The sequence below is a fragment of the Zeus faber genome, assembly GCF_960531495.2.
Source record: "Zeus faber genome assembly, chromosome: 1".
Classification (NCBI taxonomy): Eukaryota; Metazoa; Chordata; class Actinopteri; order Zeiformes; family Zeidae; genus Zeus; species Zeus faber.
The window spans coordinates 58,629,030-58,647,941 of record NC_137193.1 but is presented as its reverse complement, the minus strand read 5'-3'; the positions used below and the strand labels follow the sequence as shown (position 1 = coordinate 58,647,941).

Sequence of the window (18,912 nt, the reverse complement as noted above, 5' to 3'; positions counted from 1 at the left end):
ACAAGGGGGCCGCGGACCCCAGTTTGAGAACCCCTCTACCTTGTTTATGTTAAAAAGCGTCCTTTGCTAAATTGGCACAGACGCCTGTTGATGTGCTTCCAGCTGCAGTATCCTCCCTGCGCTGCCCTGCGTGGGACGTGTGTATGTGTGATGTCATCACTCTTTAAATTAGACCACATCCCCCAATTAACAGAATCCTGTTGGCTGGGCTCGAGCCCCTATAAAGGCCAGCAGACACAAGCATTGAGCAGAGTTAGAGCAGGAGAGGCTTCAGAAGAGGCTGGAGTAAGTCAGGAGTCATGGAGTATTTTATTATTCGAATTCCTAATATGTCGTCCAAATGAACATACCTATGGCTATAGGCCGGACACAAATGTAACGAATTTGTTTCATCTGTTACAGAGTTAAAGAAAACCCAGACAGGATGTCTTCAACTGTACTTTGGTCTGTTATTATCCTGGCCGGCACCTTGACAGTTATTGCGACCCAGGGTGAGTTATAATTTGAACAATTTGTGATCCGATGCATTTAAATTCTTTGGTACACAAAATACAATTTCATACGTGTCGTTATAAACCAAAGCATGTGTATCTCAATGCGTTTCGGGAATGCTTCAAGTGTCTGCTGTGCCTACTTTTTATTTACTCTGTCAGGAATAATTGACCAGGGGTGCTTTTCTGTGTGTGTGTGTGTGTGTGTGTGTGTGTGTGTGTGTGTGTGTGTGTGTGTGTGTGTGTGTGTGTGTGTGTGAATCATTCTCATAGAAATTGATTTCTTCCACAATATTTGGAAACTATGCATCAATTGCGCAATTAATTTGATGGTTTCCAGTTTAATGTATTTACTTCCAACTTCCCTCCCTAAAGTTTCCGAAACATGTTATTACTTATTTTAAAAGCGAGCTGCCGCGGACGCTGCGGTGCTGAGTACTACAGAGGCTACATGTGCCAGTGTGACTATCAATGTCTCCTTCATGAGGAGTGCTGCAAAGACTTTGAGTTCCAGTGCACCACAAGTAAGGGCTGTAGATTCACATTTTGTTTACAGACTACTGAAGGCGCATGACAGTCTCGTGAAGCAATATTACTGTAGGCAACCTTTAAATCTGTGTGTGTGTGTGTGTGTGCCTGCCTGCGTGCGACAGGGGACTCGTGTAAAGGACGCTGTGGGGAATCCTTCAAGAGAGGCCGACAGTGCAACTGTGATTCCGACTGCGTGAAGTACAAGCAGTGCTGTCCAGACTACCAGAGCCACTGCGACTCAGGTGGCAAGACTTTGTGAATGTTCTCTGCACGCTAATGTATTTGCATGCTACTATGATTGGCAGGGTAATATTAATCGTATTACTATGGAATTCGGGGTAATTCAAGTGTGGCGTATGCACGTAATGGCCCCTGTTGGATTGGCCTTGATGGTGTTATTTCGACAGGGAGAATGGAGGCTCGTGAATTAGTAGAACAACAAGTTCTAAGTAAGCCCCTTGCATGTCGATAAGCATGCACATCATCATGGGATGCATGCACAGCATCATGGGATGCATGCAGCAGTCTGCACCAGTGCATTAGGTCCTGCTTGACAGTGTCTTCTATCTTGGTAATTTACTGCAGAGACGCTAAACGGACCAGCCAGTATAACACTGGCACCGGCAACGGCTAACTCATGCAATCAAGTAATTAGAAAAAAACCCAAAGGTATATTGTGGCCAGCAAAGTATTGGATTCCTAAAAGTAACAAAATCAGGTATTAAGGCAAGTTATCTTCATTAAGGTCACACAGATGTTGTATTGTTTTCTCCACCTCCACAGACTCTACAGTAAATGAACAAGCCGAGCAGGGAAATTTGAGTCCTCCTGCATTCGTTGACGACTCCCCAGGTGACTACACTACCCAAATCTGAGATGAACGTTTTATTGATCTTCGGAAGCTGAATGTTTTTCACCAAAACTCAACATTCATAACTGATCCAAATGGGGACCTGAGAAACATTATTTAATCATTTATTTTTTGACTCAACAATTCCGGTGATACATGCCAGTGAAGTTAGTTTTGTAATGGTCCGACACACTGTGGTTCTGTGGTTTTCGGGGCTTGTTTTGAGGGCCATGTCTTGCCAGAGGAGATGGAGAAGTCCAGTTGGCAGTCCAAAAGAAACAAGAGGAAGTAATGTCATTCTAACTGGACTGTGTGGAGGAGGGCAATGGGCACAGGCTCCAGTCAAAAGAAGAAAGCAAAAAACATGAGTTCAAGAATGTTTCCCTTGAAGTTTGAATGGAAGGGTGGAATATGAATATTTTGGCCATGAACTCTGGCATTTTTATGGTTTACCTAGAAGGTCATGACATTTAAAAAAAAGTGAAACATTGCTAACAGTTGCTTTGGTTGATTGCAGACACTGACTTCTTTCCACTGGCCACTCAGCCTTCTGATCTGACTGACGTCCTTAATGATGGTGAGAGAGATGACATGTTTACATATTTTAGTCAAGCTTTTGCCCTCACTGAAGATTCATTATTGTAAAATAAAAGTATTTATTTACTGTATATTTATCTTTACAAAATGTTGCCCTGCAGATGTGTATGGCCAGGTCTATCCAAACCTCCCTGATGATCCAGTTTCTGATATGGGCCAGGAGGACCCAGAGACCACCGATGGCACTGAACCTACGCAGACTGCCCCACCAGAGCCTGCTCCCACTGAACACAGCACACCAGACCCTCTGGAGAACCCTGAGTTTGATGAGGGGACAGTCACAATGGCCCCTCAAACAGAGATGACTCCTACGGACTCTTCAGATGACAACCCAACCACAACTGATCCTCCCCCCTCGCCCTCTGACTCCATCAAAGATGCATCCCCTATTGAGAGTACGGGTATGCAATAACCAGAATACTGTGAAGTCTATTCTAGTATTCTGTATTTGGAATAGCTTTTGACAATACATTTACTTGTTTCTTGTTGTTTGATCCTAAATTGACATCAACTTCTAGGTTACGGTCCAGAGTCTGATCCTGCAATGGCAGCGGAAACAGGAGCCAACTCCCTTGACTCAAGCCAGCCTCCAACCTCCGAAGCCCTACCTTGGCCTGTTTCTATTGACGACGGCCAACAGTTGGAAAACAGTGGGGCTGATCCAGATATGATTATTCCAGAGTTAGATAATGTAGGCCCAAGTAAACCCTCTCCTGAGCTGTCTGAGGTCCTAATTCCTACAGATACCACAGAGCCCAGTCAGGCAAACCAAGCAGCATCCGAAACAACCCCGGCCACCAGACCAACATTCGGTCTAGATGATAGTGCGACCATCGCTCCAGATTTTACAGGATCTACACAGGCCTCTTTCTCAGAACCGAGTTCGATGCCAGAGGGAACTGACCCCAGCAAAATGGGGGAACCAACAGCCCTCCCAGAGGGAACTGTCCCCAGCGAAATGGGGGAACCAACAGCCATCCCAGAGGGAACTGTCCCAAGCGAAATGGGGGAACCAACAGCCATCCCAGAGGGAACTGTCCCCAGCGAAATGGGGGAACCAACAGCCATCCCAGAGGGAACTGTCCCCAGCGAAATGGGGGAACCAACAGCCATTCCAGAGGGAACTGTCCCCAGCAAAATGGGGGAACCAACAGCCATCCCAGAGGGAACTGTCCCCAGCGAAATGGGGGAACCAACAGCCAACCCAGAGGGAACTGTCCCCAGCGAAATGGGGGAACCAACAGCCAACCCAGAGGGAACTGTCCCCAATGAAATGAGGGAACCAACAGCCAACCCAGAGGGAACTGTCCCCAGCGAAATGGGGGCAGATGCTACTAGCAACAGTTTGGCAGATGCTTTAGCAGCCACAACCATGTCCTCTTCAGACCCCAAAGATCCTGATGCAGCCGGTATGGACCAGGCTCCAGGGACCGATGCCACTCCCGAGTCAGGGGCCAGCTCGGATAGCCCTGCACCTCAAGACGATGCCATAACCACACTCGCTCCCTCACCCACCGACCCAGCACAAGACGAGATCACGACAGTGAACCCAGTTCCGACCAAGCTCTCAATGTCTGAACCCATAGAAAAAACGCAGACCCCCAAGCCCAACCCCTCGAAACCTCCTACCACTAAACCAAGCTTCAACAAACCAATATCTAAACCAACGCCCAAGCCTGTTGACGCTGCGCAACCTCTGAATATAGACGATCCCAGAAATTATCAAGCAGGTATGCCATGGCAGACAGTCTCTCAGATAGATTTAAAGGTTGTATCAGTTGGATTTATGCTTGTTGAAACCACAATAAGACTATATCGCTTGCACGGGGATATGAAACATCTGTTGATAGACATCAGACACTCCACTAGCACTCAGATCACTGCTGGGATATCTTGCTTTCACTCCAAGGTATCCAGTTCAGACCCTTGTTTTGGAAACAGATCAAATGTAATGTAAAGATGTGGAGCATGTGGCGAGCTTTCCTGCGGTTGTTAAAATTCTGCCAACAGCCACTCATATAATTCAATATAACTGCTACACGTCCTGACGAAGACAATTTCTGTAGCTATTTAGCCATGATAATCACATATCATCATACTCATTATTACTCATATATGAACATGTTTCTCCTCTATAACTTTGCAAATGTTCCCATTCAACTCAGACAACAGAAACGACACAGACATCTGCAGCGGGCGACCGGTCAGCGCAGTCACCACGCTGAGGAATGGCACGATAGTGGTTTTCCGAGGTCAGTGCTGGACCAGCCTTCCCATGGGCGCTCTCTCTGGATCATTATGAATATGACTGTCCCTTATCCACTCAGTCATTGGAAGCAAAACCTTTGTACTGAGCAAGTCTAAACATCCACTCCAGAAATGTGTCCAATGGCTTTATAGCAAAAAGGGCATTTACTCTATAAAGGCTGATCAGCCAAAATCTTCTGACTATTGGCTAAGGCTGAAGGGGAAAGTATTGCTACACAAAGTAACCACAGAGTTAATATGTCGATTATAATATCCTCTACAGGTCACTACTTCTGGGTGCTGGACAGGAACAGGGTGCCTGGCCCTGCCCGGAGCATCATGGCCACATGGGGCATCCCTTCCCCCATTGACACCGCCTTCACCCGCTGCAACTGCCAGGGCAAAACATACATCTTCAAAGTACAAAGCCTTTGGTCGTATCATTTCAAATCGGTGTAGATGTATTCAAGTTTTCTGTTGAAAAATGGGATAACCGCATTATTACTGGTTTATCCTGACTTTCCATGCAAAAAGAGATGATTTTTTTTTATTAACCACTGTGTCGTGACTCTGGCTCCCACAGGGGGCGAAGTATTGGAGGTTTGACAACGACGCTGTGGACCCTGGCTATCCTAAAGCAATCGCAATGGGCTTTGATGGCCTCCATGGACACATCACGGCCGCTCTGTCTGTGCCTCAGTACCGGAGGAGGAAAGAGGCTGTGTACTTCTTCAAGAGAGGTGAGGGAGAGGCCCATTTGCTATGAGCAATTCCATGTCGAATTGCCACTGCAGCTGAACCACTATTGTGCTGAATGGATTCTAAAGAGGCTCATGTCTTCTGCCAGGGGGGTCGGTTCAGAAGTACTCGTACCAGTTTGGTACCAGTCCCACGTGTGGTAGGAGGGTCCAGTATTCCACCTACATAGATCGCACCCGGCTGGCTCGCCAAGCAGGTAAAGACCAGACGAGAGTTTACCTTTCTATCCTCTTTACAAATATAATCCTAATTAGTGTACATTTAAAGTGGGCAGTTAGAGGTTCCTGTTCTTCTTTGGAGAGTTCGATTTGGAAGTATGCCCAGAGAAAACTCGTGGGTGTATTGTAAAATGTTTGGGATTTAATAACCAGATTTTATTTGAATGGCACCATAGAGTGTGTTGTCCAAGAAAAAAAATGTCTGAGTGGGAGAAAGAGCGGGTGGGCACGGGCACTGGCACCAAGGTCCACATTCACGCGGCCTCGGCTAGAGACTTGTACTCTAACTCCATTGACAACTATGCCACAAATCAAGAGTGAAACAAACCCCGGAATGGTGAAATAAACTATTATCCGATAATATCAGAGAACAATGGTATTAATTCTGACTGGATTTTTACCTTAAAGTTTGTCGTCATGGTTTTATTATGTTCTTTTTTGTCTCCAGTGTCTAATCTGGAACCAGCTATCAACATCCGTGTGTCCTGGAGAGGCTTTCCCACAATGATAACGTCCGCAGTGTCGGCCCCCAGCCGCTGGGTCCCAGAGGGATACAAGTACTATGTCTTCTCAAGATGTAAGACCCCAAAATTCACTCCACCAATGTTTACCGACTCTGTTCATGTGTCATTGTATTCACTTCAATGAAGCGGTTCTGTGCTTAAAATTAATCTTCCTCCACCTTGTATTCAACACTTTGTCCTTTGACCTAAAAAAAAAAACAAACAAAAAAAACAAAACTTACCGCACCTAACTGCAGGAAGACATTTCTTGTTAACCTTGTGTATGTCATGTCTAACACGACTGACAAGAACCACATGTGCCTGGGTGGGACGCTCAGATCCAAAGCGCAAAACGATGACTTTAGAGGTATTAGGTCTGAAGCCATCCACCACATTAGACAGGGTAGGGCTGGTGGCTGCTGTCTGTCTACTTATATAACTCAGACAACAGCTTTTTAAAAATTCAGGGTCAGCTGCAGCTAAGGACAACATCAAACCAATGTTAGGCTTTTTGAAAGTCACATGAAATTCTTAACTCAGCCGGTGCCTTGTCATGTTATCGTTGTCTTTTCTTCACCAAATTGTACATTAATAAACCCAGACTATCCCTGACATCCAAATAACAGTCCCTAACCAACCGCCCACTTTTCTTTTCAGCAAAATACTACAGTGTGAGGATGGACGGCGGACGTCCGGCAATTGCTCCCCCTCAAGTCAACACGCTGCCTCTAAACAACTCTGTCAACGATTTTTTTAAGTGCCCAAAGTCAGTCTGACCAGAGTACCATCCAAAACAAAGTCTCACAGAATTCTCATAGGACGAAGAAACTTTATTACATTCTCTTAAAAAGGACATTGCTCCCAGCAAGGACTGCCATTACGCAAGTACTTTTAAAGTACAGAAAAAAAGGCTTAAGAGCAAGTGAACACAATCAAGATTACACATAGGATCCAAACACATAAAGGTCTTAAAAATACACTGTCAGGAATGGAGTCAAGGGGGCGCGGGTTGAGATTTCCGACTCATCTGGCGAACCGTCTCCCGTTGGCGCCCCGGGATGGAAACGCATGCCCTAGTAACAAAATAAAATTTTACGTTTTCCTGTTAAACTCATGTATTCATTTCTGTACACTCTGTAAAATCTGTGATGATGGATAATATAAATGTATCAAAATGTAATGTAATACTATCATTGTTTTTTTTGAAAGACATTACAATTTAATTCCCTATTCATTTGCATTTGGAGGTTGTGAAGGGGTATGAAGATGCATCAATACAGGAAGGCGGGTGAGATAAATTAACTCTAAAAAGGATTATTCCAGTGGCCTCCCAAAGGTTCCTTTTGCCTCAAACAGATGAACTGCAAGCTACAAAGTGATGTGAATAGTCATTTTTCAACTTGCTAAGAAATCTGTTCAGAAAGAAAACCAGTTCAGTCTGGTTTCCAAAGTGTGAATTAGAGAATGTTTCACCTCTTTTGGCGCGGCCCCCACGGAACTCTGACCAGCGCTGCAGCTGTCTGCTGGGTCCGGGTCTGGGTGGTTTGTGCTGATTGCTGCGTGTATCTGGGACTGAACAACATAAGACATTATGGCATCTATTCTTCTAAACAATGAATTGTATTTATTACTTTGGCTTAGTGATGGAGCGCCTTAAGATAACATTTTATAACCGCTTACAACAGCCCTTTACAAAAGAAAAAAAACAATCGCTGATATACCAGACCCGCCAAACTTGGGAAAGTATTTTGAGTACCACAACAGTGTAACAGGGAGCCTCCGTGGTGGTTGAGTGACTGCAGCTAAATGACTCCAGTTATTCACACCGTAGTCGTCTCATAACGAGGCTCATCACATCGTATGTGAGCTACTACAGATAACTATATACAGTATACACAGTCATATCATTAGGATATACCCCTTGAAACGCTTCATCTTGTAAAGTTACCCAACATGTTAACCAACTAGAGATGCACCGGCTGAAATTTTCTCGGCCGATTCCTATTTCTGATTTTTTTAAGTCTGACCTGCTGATTCCGATTTGTGATCTGCTATACATCGATGACAATTACATCCCGTGATCTGATCACGCTCACGTGATTGGACAGCTGCACATATGGACTAAAGCTGCAATTTTCAGTTACCACAATAGTGACATTGCTATTTTGACACTGTTTATTATTGTTCATTATTCACTATGGAACAATATTAGAAAATGAAACTGTCTCTGAGTTCTAGTAAAATCAAATATGGGACTGTCACCAAGTTTCAGTATGATTCAACCTGTAACTGGACACAACATAAAACCAACATGGAAATGTCCAGTTCAAACTTCAAATGAAAGTCTCTTTCACTTTAAGTGCAAACATGCATTTATATTATATCTATATGGTACTTTGCAAATAAATTGCAATCATTACAAAAAAATAAAAAATAAAATAAATGGCCGACTTCTCACTGTCATTCACTGGAAGTCCTCCTTCCCTCACCGTAGGTTAAACCAAGTGAATCAAACCAAACGATTGTTTTACTTTTCATAACCAGCGGAGCTCCACTGTGGCCGCGGTAGAAACACAGTCTGCACAATGTTAGAATATTGTCAGGCGATAGATAAATAATTTATCTAATCTTCTTTATTTACCTTGAAGTACCTCCCAACAGCAACATTTTCTTCCCTTTGCTCTTTTATGAGCATCAACTATACAACTACATTACGTTGGTATCTGGTTTGAGTATGGGATCATTTTTACAAGTATAGTACATGAGCCCAGTATCTGTGTGTAAATTTAACCAGCAAAAGATCTGAAAATATATCACTGATCGGCCGGTGAAAACCGACCAATTCTGGTCCCCGGCTGATCGATCGGTGCATCTCACGTTTTATATGTTAACATGACGGTGACATTTTTGTGCTTTATTATAACTCTCCCACTTCCTATTTTACCTCACAATGCAGAGTTACACCTCAGTGGATTTTTGGGTCGTCTCAGCTGCCATTTCTTACCTGTGTCTTTTGACTAAGAATGCCGTAGTTGGTACACAAAATGCCAAAGGCAGGTCTGATATACACACGTCAAAGGGTGCTTGTGTACCTGCGGAGCTGGAAGAGGGCTCTTGGCTGGTGGAGGGGGGGCTGGCCTCCTCAGATGGCTGGCTGGGTTTCTCTGCATCAGCCTGGGACAACACTGGATCCAAGGAAGCCTCTGCGTTGGGCCTGAGACCGAATAAACAAACAAACAAAAAAAAAGTCACTACTATCCATAATAATAATCTATAAAAAAAATAATAATAATAATAAAAAAAAAAAATCTATGTGAAGTAGGGGAAGATCTCTTCAATGTTCTTCTTTAAATGGCACGGTATTATGGGAGACTCAAAAGATAAGATAATCCTTTATTAATCCAATAGTGGGGAAATTTTCAGTGTTAAAGCAGCAAAGGGGACAATAGCAAGAAGGATATTAGAAATTCTAAATAAAACATAATAAATAAGTAAACAGAGAGCAATATAATAAAAAAGTAAACAGTATACATTATACAGTGATAGACTGTCAGGAATGGAGTAAACAACCAAAATAAAAACCATCACCATCCAGAGGGTACAAGACGAACCTGTCTGCGCCTGGCTCCAGGAAGACATCGTTCCTCTCCTCGGCGGGGGCTCCTCCAGACACCAACAGCCCCGGTGCAGAGGTGCTCACCATGGGAACGGACTGGGAGGCCTGGTCCCCTCCGTCGGATGGCAGCACCTCCAAGAACACGGTGACTGGGGGCGGACGGACGGATGATGACAGCGTGACTAAATCAACTGAATCATGAAATTAGTTTGGTTTTTCATAGAAATAAACACGATTGTTAACCTTAAGGTGAGTAAGAAAAGCCATTAAAAAAAAAAACCAAGACTGAGAGACAGACCAAAACAGAGGAGAGGAAGGGGAGACGGTACCTGGCGCTGCCACTTGTAGTGGTGTGGCGGGAACGCTGCGACCCCCCGACTCTTCTTCATGGGCTGCCAGGAAAAGAGGGCTTTCAAACAGGCCCAGGCCTGTCAGAAACACAAATAACCCATCAGGCTATGGAGGATAAAGCCAAAGATCCATTCTGGCTTCACCGGTTCTACCTTCCACCTCCATGGATACATCATCTAATAAGATTCTGTACCTCCTTGTGAAGCCAACTGGCCCAGGTCAGAGTGAGAAGAGGAGCTAGTTTGCAGCATGTCTTCTGGGGGGCCGAACCTGAAGCGGGGCACCCCAGCTACCTGGGGGGATCTGACGCGCGCGCACACACACACACACACACACACACACACACACACACACACACACACACACACACACACACACACACACACACACACACACACACACACACACACACACACACACACACACACACACACACACACACACTTTTACAATTTCGCATCATAAAAATAAAACACCTCAAAACACATTAAAATCTCTCTATATACACTGAATGTCTACTTATATAAAAAAAAAAAATTACGTCATTTCCCCCATTCACTGGTTTTTCAGAGTAGTGGCGACAGCAAACAGGAAGTGTTTTCCCAGTGGTGTGAGCTCTGACGTGCAGGTGTGTCAGACTTACTGGACGGCCTGGTCGAAGCCGTCGGAGCGATGCGGCACCACCAGGTTCGGGGTGCTGGGAACCATCCTGTCATCGTCATCAAAGAACTGCTGCAGCAGGAGACCAGATGACAGTGAGACCGACAGAGAGATGTACAAACAACATACACGGAATGGCACGAGGGAAACATTAAAGATGATCAGTATCATGTATAGAACTTACAGAGCTACCGGCCATCCCAGGTGTAAGCTGAGGGACTCTGCCCCCCGACTGGCGACGAACTGGAATACGCTGCAAGATTATATGCAGACATAAATTCATGAAAAAATAAAAAACAAATACAAATAAACAAAACGCTTGTTTGTTTTTAATACCTAATGAAACTCATTAATCTTCATACTCTTCCTACCTGGACATGAGCAGGGGGACCAAGTTCCTGTGATGTAGCGGGGTGGTTGTTCAGGCGGGGGGGCAGCTGGTGTGGCGGTCGCCTTGGCGACTGAGGCATGCGTGGGGCGGAGCAGGTGATGGGCTGCTCTGTGGAGAAGGCTTCCATCGCACTGCCTTCGACTGACAAAGGAACAGGAAGCAATAGGTGAAGGTTTTTTTTTTTGGCCATGTTAGAAAACCTCACGGCAATCACAGTCTGAGATCTGTCAGTCCACTGAGATTCAAGTCGAGCTGTAGGTTGTTTATTTTGTCAGTGTGCATTACAATACGTCTGATGTTTCTATGTTTATATTTTTGCATGTACATGTTTGCTTCTATGTTTATTTGTCTCATCCGTGGTGTTTATACCCCTCTTGGAGTAGTGATTAGTCGTTTCTCAACCAAAACATGGTAAAATAGTTCACCAAAGAGGGGTGTTGGCGGTGGTTCTGTACAACAAAAAACTGTGCTCTTGTCATCCTACAGGTCATACACAGGACAGAGTTATTGCAGCAGTTCTTGATGATTAAGGAACAAATAAAGTGTGGCTTTGGAGGTTGAGAAGTCTCCACTTGCAGATTAATTCTGTCCTAAATGCAATAGCATACAAATACTAAGTACAGTTGAAAAATAAATAAATAATTAAAAATTTGTGATTATAGTAATCATAGACTACACACACCACCAGCACTAACCGGAGTTCCACATAATTAGGGGCAAAAATGTCCTTTAATATTTTTTGGCTCCAAGGAAAGAGGAAATTGTGGTTTAATATGCTTTAACCTTAGGAGACCAATGAATTCAAATTGACTGAGTTATAAAAAAACAACACACACACACACACACACACACACACACACACACACACACACACACACACACACACACACACACACACACACACACACACACACACACACGATCAAACGACATTTCAAAGATTGTTTGACATAAAAATAAAAACAACCAAACAAGCTTACTTTTATGTGCCCCAGTTAGGACGAGGTGCCGACTCATAGTTGTGTCCCCCCAGACAGACAATAACACATTACAGCTTTCTCTGTCATGGTGAAGTGGTCAGATAGCTAATTGGACGGCGGGAGGAGTGTGACTAGTGTGGGGAGAGTTTGGCATTCGGGTGTGAGAGACTGTATGGGTCAGTATTTTGGGGGAGTTTGGGGTGTGTATGTCTGAGAATTCTGGTGTCTGTGTGTGAGAAAGTACATTGGCAAAAAAACGCTTGTGAGCTGTTTTTGTGTGTGTGTGTGTGTGTGTGTGTGTGTGTGTGTGTGTGTGTGTGTGTGTGTGTGTGTGTGTGTGTGTGTGTGTGTTTTTCTGAGATATCTGCAGGGGTGGGGGTATGGAGCATTTGGGGTGGTTGTGTTGGGACAGGATTTCCTGGATCTTACAGCTGGGTGTCTGAGAGTCTGCCGGCCTCTGGGTGGAGTCCGACGCCCCCAAACTCTCCTCCGTCTCCGTGCCCGGGTCAGTGACGTCAACTCCCTGGAGGACGGTGACAGAAGTGGAAATAAAAGAGAGAAAAGGAAGAAAAAAAAAAAAGAGGGGGACGGGACGGACAAAAGAATGATTGAAAGGGGGGAGAGAAAAGGACATTGTGAAAGAGAAGAAGTGATATTTAAAGGAAAATGGAGGAGTTATGGGACAGTTCCCAGACTGTACTGGCTCAACACAAGCTAGCCATGACTCATTTTCTCCACACCAGGTACACCATACACAGAAATGCACCCCGTGACCTTATTTGGAATTGTAATATTTACCTACAGCTTATCTTCCAGGCTTAAATTTAATATTAAATAACGCTTAAAGGTCTGCAATATGTGACCCCACCGCCTACTTAAGTGTCACATTTAAAAATGTCACATTTGGGTTTTTTTCTTCCCTCGAATATGAAAGTATAGAATCAGATCTTCAAAACAAGGCATCACTTGTGGGAATCAAGCAAGTATTATGGGAGCTATGAATTATGCTGTTTTGAAAACAGAAGTTCTGAGAAATCCGGCTTTAAATTTTTAGAAGCATTTCCAGACTTTTTCAGAACAAAACACCCATTTAGAAACACAATAAGAACTTTTAATAGTTACATATGGATAGCGCTGTACCCCTTCAATGAGATAATGTTCAATGTGTTTTTCGGAAATAATATTTTTATAATTAATTTATTCAAATATTGTATAAAATGCATATTTCAAGTTCATGTCTTTTCATTCTCAGTTGAAGCTCACTATACCATAATGTCCCCTGTATTATTCTGTAACTTCTAAACATTTCCTGCCTTTACTGTTTAATACCAATGATAGTTTGAAGAAGGTGGCCCATTTCAGATGGTGCGCATGAAATCACCAGGCAACAACAACTCCCAGAATGCAATTGGCAAGGTCCTCCCAGCCATTTGAATTCTCGGAATTAATTTCCTGGAGCGGAGACAGTCATGAGCATGTAGCCTGGACTTTTACATTTTTATCTAATATTTCGGAAATCAAACTTCTAATATTTCGAAATCAAACTTGGGGGAAGTTGCTCAAAGGTACTGGCGCTGAAGGGAAAAAATAAAAAACACCAGATTTGAGTAATAGCATTTCCATGGTTAAAATAAACAAACCTGCTATAATCTCCTTTTGGACCAAAAAAGGAATTTACGTTTTCCATTTTTCCCCCCACGCACAGCCAACGGTACAGCGCTGCGAAATGCACCGGGTCACATTTCATTTCAACGCACCGTCAAGAGCTGGTGCCAGACAACGCCACAAAGGTCAGACACTGACTCTTCTCACACGACAAACTTAAGTCTACACAGGCGGCAGTGGTTACAGCGCAGGAATAAGAGCGCAGGCGTGGGCGCGTGTGTGAGACGGGGGAATGAAGCAGAGTGGAAATGCTGAGTGGGAGAGGGTGTGTGTGCAGCAAGGGCGACAGGGATTAGCACTGCGTACTGGAAGAGATTAAAGAGAGTGTGTGTGTCGGTTGGGTTTACCTCCGTGTCGTCTCCTTCGTAGGCGTCATTCCCGTCTCCGCTCCCTTCGTTGCTGTCCTCTCCTTCCTCCACCATCCCTCCATCATCCTCCTCGTCATCCTCCTCATCCTCCTCCTCTTCATCGTCTTCGTCATAGTCCTACATCAACCAGTGGAGGCACGCAAGTTTACAGACACCAGAATGTACCCGACAACACGTTTTACTGACTGAGGGACATTTAACCCACCTGCTCCTCTTCGTCATCCTCCTCATCCTCGTCTTCATCCTGCTCGTCCTCGCTCTCCGAGTCAGTTTCTATGACGATGACATCCTGCTGCGGCTGTTCGGGAATCTCCGAGTGCAGGCTGACCTCCACCTCCACTGTGACAGACTGGGAGGCCATCTCGTCGTCGCCCTGCTCCAGCTCCGCAAAGCCCTCACCCTGTTGCGGTTTCGCCTTTTTATTAGAAGTTTGTATTCTGTCCATGATGTGACAAAAGCATGTTTGACCCTGAACCGAGTCAGGTTCGCAGGATAGTACGTTTAGATGAGTGAGGTTTGGATAAATGTCCTTCTACTGGGTGTTTAACAAAATGATGTTTCCTGAAATACATTCATTTTTATTAGTCCATTCTATGTTATGGGACATGAATAATTGCAAATTGTTTGTCTTTCATCCTGATGGGATGGTAACTAAATATTGATAAAACATATTGTAGCTGACCTGGCTGAGCTCTAGGCCGCCCTGGGAGTTTGTGGGAACCTCTGCCTCAGTGCTGTCCTCAGCCAGCACCTCCTCCTGAGACACACAAGGACAACAATCAGCGCTCAGACACGCATCACACACACATCACATCACTGGAAACTTACAGCAACATGGAGCTACTTTTCAAACTTCATCCAAGTTTGTTTCCTCTGAGCCAAACCCCTTTCTGGTTTCTACCGCTCCCTGTGTACATGAAATTATTATTATTATAAATAAATAAATAAAAGCAGTCTCACCTCAGGCCCCACCCTCTGGATGAGGCGTAATTTCTTGGGGATGGGGGTCTCGGAGGGGTCGTCCTGAAGGGCCTCTGTGTCTGCAACCACTGCAGCACTGTCCTGCTCCTCCTCACGAGGCCTCTTGGACGCCGAGGAAGACCCTGGTGTGGCTGAAACTGGACATGGGTTCCAGGGTCAAGAGGGCAATTGTCGTAGTCACGCACTGTAGAGTTTGCTTGTTCTATAAACATTAACTAATGTGTTTTATAAAAAAAAGTTTTTTTCTTTGCTTTTAAATAAAACTCATTTGAATATAATTTCCTTTATATGCTTTAATAATCAATTGAATCTATATCACAATATGACAATATCTAAATTTCAGTATATGATTAAGTGTGATGCTGACGTAACGCTCAGCAAAGCTCTAAATGTAAAATGACTCCCTTACCAGTAGCGAACACAGCTGAGGAGGTGGAGGGCCTCTCCACCTGAGAGGTAGGCGCCGCCTCCATCAACACGGGTGGTGGTTCCTGATTGGCTGGCTCTGCGTGACTCAGGCTCTGTTGCTGTGTTGGTTGGACGAATGCAGTGGCCTGCGTCTGGGTCAGCTGCACCGTCAGCATGGGCCCGGCCAGGGTGGTCTGTACATTGGGACTGGTGGAGCGAACCGAGCCGCTGGCGCTGCCGTACACGGTCACATGCTCCACCGGGGGACCCTCGGTGGACTGCATGGCTGGAGGGAGGGACGAGTTATTGCAAATGCCGAGTCCGGACTGCGTGACCCTGGCCTGGTTTTACACTCGCCAACGGGTTTTTGGAGGTTACTGAGCAAAGCCCCCGATTGGAGGAAAATCCTAGCGTTCGCAGACAACGGCGAGATATCAAGCAGGTTTAATATCTGGTCGTGTCGGGATCGACTTGGGAGTCAAGCTACAGCCAATGAGAGCAGACACGGAGTGAGGGGAGGAGTCGAGAGTATGCTGGAGCAGCAGCCGGAAATATAAATCTCTCTCTCTCTGTCTCTCACAGTGATCAAAAATGAAAAGAATCCTGTGTTGGGCATGGTTTGTGCCATTTCCGGTGTCACGTGTGTTTTCGTGACAAAACGTAATTTGGTGAAACCACAAGGACTTAAAGATTCCCGATCACAAGACAGAAAGTCGTGTCGTGTCAACAGTACAGCAACCTGACGACTTTGAAAGTCATGTAGTGTGCCCATTGCATAAAAAGGCCTCTGCCCAAGCTACCTTTCAGAGAAGGAAAATGTAAAATCTTTATTCATGAACACTGCTGAGTACTATGCGACATTGTCAATCGTGAATATGCATGACATTCAATCTATTACAAAAACAGGAATTGCAGTTATTTTTAAAGGGATACTCCAATCCTGCATGATAATTGTGTTGGCGACAGAGGGGGTCAACTAGCCTGGTCCCTGTGAAATTGGGGAAATATACCGCCCATCATCTCAAAAGCAGAGTTATACATATTGTATCTCTCTGAAGAGTTAAAGTAAAGACATAACACCTAGATATTATTTTTAACGGCGCTACTTTTAGAATATCCCTATGAACAGTATGAAGAGGGGAGGGGTGAAATGCAACTTTTGGTAACTGATGACAATGACAATCTCAATCGACCTCACTGACCTTCCTGGCTCTCCACCTGCGTCGTGGGCATGACCGTAGCGGTGGGTGTTGGGGTGGGCACTGTGGCCGGGGTGATCATGGGCCTGATGCTTGCCCTCGGAGTGGGCTTGTTCCCAGGGTTGACAGGCTGCTTGCTGGCTGTAGCCACCAGAGGGGTCGGCTTGATGTTGGCAGTTGGGGGAAGTTGCTCGGAGGTACTGGTGCTGGAGGGGGAAAAAATAAAAAACACCAGGGGTTTGAGTAATAACATTTCCATGGTTAAAATAAACAGATCAGAAAAAGATTAATAAATGTGCATCATACCTGCCCCTGTCAGCAGCTGGGGTGGTCTTGAGACTGATCTGTCTCTGCTCTGTGCTCCGCTGCTGTTCCTGGGTCTGACATTAGAGGACCACATTTACAAATTACCTTTCCATCACAGATTAAGCTTATCTGTGATCACTGCCTACTTTCAAATGAAACCTAAAATGTCTGGTATTTGCGTGTTGTTCTGCCCCTCACCTTGCTAGGTCCTGCCTCTGGGGGTTCGTCCCGCTGCTCTTGTCTCTCCTGCTGGCCCCGCAGGTCTCGGAGCTCCCTCTCCTGCCGGCTCAGACGGCCCTCATACTGGGACTTGAGCACGGTCACTCGCACCTCCAGCTCCTCACGCTGCTGCTTCAACTCCTCGTTTTCCTTCTGCAGCAGGTCTTTGGCAGCTGCAGCAAGAGGGAACAGAGTTGTCACTATAACACAACCACTGGGGGTCGGAAACTTATCAAAAAGTCTAAATTTGAGTACCATTATGGGGAAAAAAAAAAAAAAGATAATCACAGTAGCATAACACAAATTTTGTAATACACATTTACCTATTGCAGAGGAGCCATTTATTAGAATTAAGAGCATACAAAAAACTAATTGTAGACAGTTAATTTACATCAAGCCAACTGGTGAAAACTGACCTAAATAACAGTCTATTTATTGCTTTGTTTAAAATTCCCATTGAATTTATTATAATGAAATGCTCCCAAAATTTGGCTTTCCAAGCAAAACTGCCAAAAAGCCAAGTAATGAATAGTAGAGTTATCAGTGTTGACAATGCGTTGCTAGAAATTCATCCCTTGACTCAGTCTTCTCACCCATGAGCTGGTTGATCTTCTGTTTGGCACCAACGAAGGCCTTCCTGGTCTTCTCCTCCTTGTCGACCATCTGCTGCCTCAGTGTGTCCTCCTGTGAGGCCTTGTCCTGCAGTTCCTGCCTCAGCCTGGTCAGCTCCACCTGCAGCCTGGACGACTGCTCCTGGGCACTACGCACCTCCGCCTCACGCTCTCCAACCACCTGCGGAAGTAACAGGAAGAAATGTATTTTTCCTCTGAAAATTAAAAATACGAAACTACCAACCCCCCCACCATAACCAGTCAATTAAATCGCCAATTTAATCCTAACCTTGTTAAGGTTCTCAAGTTGCCCCTCCAGCTCTCTGGTGCGGTTTTCAGCCTGACCCAGGGAATCTCTCAAGCCCTGGAGCTCCTGAACTGAAGCCTGTCGGGCCTCCTGATCCTGGGAAGGTCCAGCTGCAGCCTCAGCCACCATCTGGAAGAAACACACCATCATAACAATAGTTAAACATGTGTAGAGGTTGTACTACTGCGGGAAAAAAAACATTTCACAACAACGTTTTTCTTTTCTCAAGAGTTGACCAGCTAATCTGGTAGTGGGGAAAAAAATAAATAAATAAAAACACAAACTGGATTTTGAATTCCGACTAGCCATCTTTTGAAATTAGAAAGTGATTAGTGCTTGAAACAACTAAAACATACATATCGCTTGACCCTCACCTTCTCGTGTTCCACCTTGACTTCTTCGTACTGGGTCTTGTAGCGCCGCCCGATCTTCTTGACCTGGGTGATGGTGGACATCCTCTCCTGGAGCTCGTGGTTCTTGACCTCCAGCTCCCTCTTCAGCAGGTTCCTCTCCTCCGTCACCCTGGCCAAGCTCTCACGCAGGGCCTGTGCCTGAGTCTGTAGGGAGGCCACCCTGTGGGGGAGGAATGGAGAGAGAGAGAGAGAGAGAGAGAGAGAGAGAGAGAGAACTAGCATTGAGCAGACGAGAGCAAGA

The 18,912-nt window shown here is 45.1% G+C and overlaps 2 protein-coding genes across 5 annotated transcripts in view; one reads left to right on the top strand and one right to left on the bottom strand.

Annotated features, from left to right (window-relative positions):
- Window positions 1–209: 209 nt before the first annotated feature.
- prg4b (proteoglycan 4b) lies at window positions 210–6,995 on the top strand. 3 transcript variants are annotated; one of them, XM_080007683.1, is made up of 15 exons: window positions 210–285; window positions 403–491; window positions 899–1,015; window positions 1,145–1,264; window positions 1,608–1,691; window positions 1,806–1,874; window positions 2,390–2,449; window positions 2,571–2,864; window positions 2,988–4,199; window positions 4,635–4,721; window positions 5,000–5,136; window positions 5,300–5,456; window positions 5,564–5,671; window positions 6,142–6,270; window positions 6,854–6,995. In XM_080007683.1, exons 2-15 carry the CDS (start codon window positions 425–427, stop codon window positions 6,970–6,972), a joined length of 2,760 nt encoding a protein of 919 aa, XP_079863809.1. In that variant the 5' UTR covers window positions 210–285; window positions 403–424; the 3' UTR covers window positions 6,973–6,995. The 3 variants fall into 3 exon arrangements, with proteins under 3 accessions (XP_079863809.1, XP_079863808.1, XP_079863810.1); XM_080007682.1 differs by having other exon boundaries at window positions 2,571–2,870; XM_080007684.1 differs by lacking the exon at window positions 1,608–1,691 and having other exon boundaries at window positions 2,571–2,870.
- Window positions 6,996–7,129: 134 nt separating this feature from the next.
- Window positions 7,130–18,912, bottom strand: part of tprb (translocated promoter region b, nuclear basket protein) — a gene marked incomplete at its 5' end in the record, with an annotated part of 36,699 nt that continues 24,916 nt past the window's right edge. For both annotated transcript variants that reach the window (XM_080007663.1, XM_080007664.1), the window contains 21 exons: window positions 7,130–7,269; window positions 7,670–7,768; window positions 9,289–9,410; window positions 9,808–9,961; window positions 10,142–10,240; window positions 10,357–10,466; window positions 10,807–10,895; window positions 11,008–11,076; window positions 11,195–11,355; window positions 12,624–12,717; window positions 14,207–14,344; window positions 14,433–14,627; window positions 14,910–14,984; window positions 15,188–15,345; window positions 15,618–15,902; window positions 16,819–17,021; window positions 17,122–17,195; window positions 17,320–17,513; window positions 17,934–18,132; window positions 18,241–18,387; window positions 18,633–18,831. In XM_080007663.1, coding sequence (XP_079863789.1) covers window positions 7,220–7,269; window positions 7,670–7,768; window positions 9,289–9,410; window positions 9,808–9,961; window positions 10,142–10,240; window positions 10,357–10,466; window positions 10,807–10,895; window positions 11,008–11,076; window positions 11,195–11,355; window positions 12,624–12,717; window positions 14,207–14,344; window positions 14,433–14,627; window positions 14,910–14,984; window positions 15,188–15,345; window positions 15,618–15,902; window positions 16,819–17,021; window positions 17,122–17,195; window positions 17,320–17,513; window positions 17,934–18,132; window positions 18,241–18,387; window positions 18,633–18,831 — 2,914 coding nt within the window. In that variant the 3' untranslated portion in view covers window positions 7,130–7,219. The remainder of the gene's footprint in view (window positions 7,270–7,669; window positions 7,769–9,288; window positions 9,411–9,807; window positions 9,962–10,141; window positions 10,241–10,356; window positions 10,467–10,806; window positions 10,896–11,007; window positions 11,077–11,194; window positions 11,356–12,623; window positions 12,718–14,206; window positions 14,345–14,432; window positions 14,628–14,909; window positions 14,985–15,187; window positions 15,346–15,617; window positions 15,903–16,818; window positions 17,022–17,121; window positions 17,196–17,319; window positions 17,514–17,933; window positions 18,133–18,240; window positions 18,388–18,632; window positions 18,832–18,912) is intronic.

What these genes read in the sequence shown, in the direction of transcription:
- prg4b (XM_080007682.1), top strand. Translation starts at nt 425, where the DNA reads ATGTCTTCAACTGTACTTTGGTCTGTTATTATCCTGGCCGGCACCTTG. An exon ending in CCAGAGCCACTGCGACTCAG is followed by an intron (nt 1,265 to 1,607) that starts GTGGCAAGACTT and finishes AATTTACTGCAG; the next exon opens with AGACGCTAAACGGACCAGCC. An exon ending in ATTCGTTGACGACTCCCCAG is followed by an intron (nt 1,875 to 2,389) that starts GTGACTACACTA and finishes GGTTGATTGCAG; the next exon opens with ACACTGACTTCTTTCCACTG.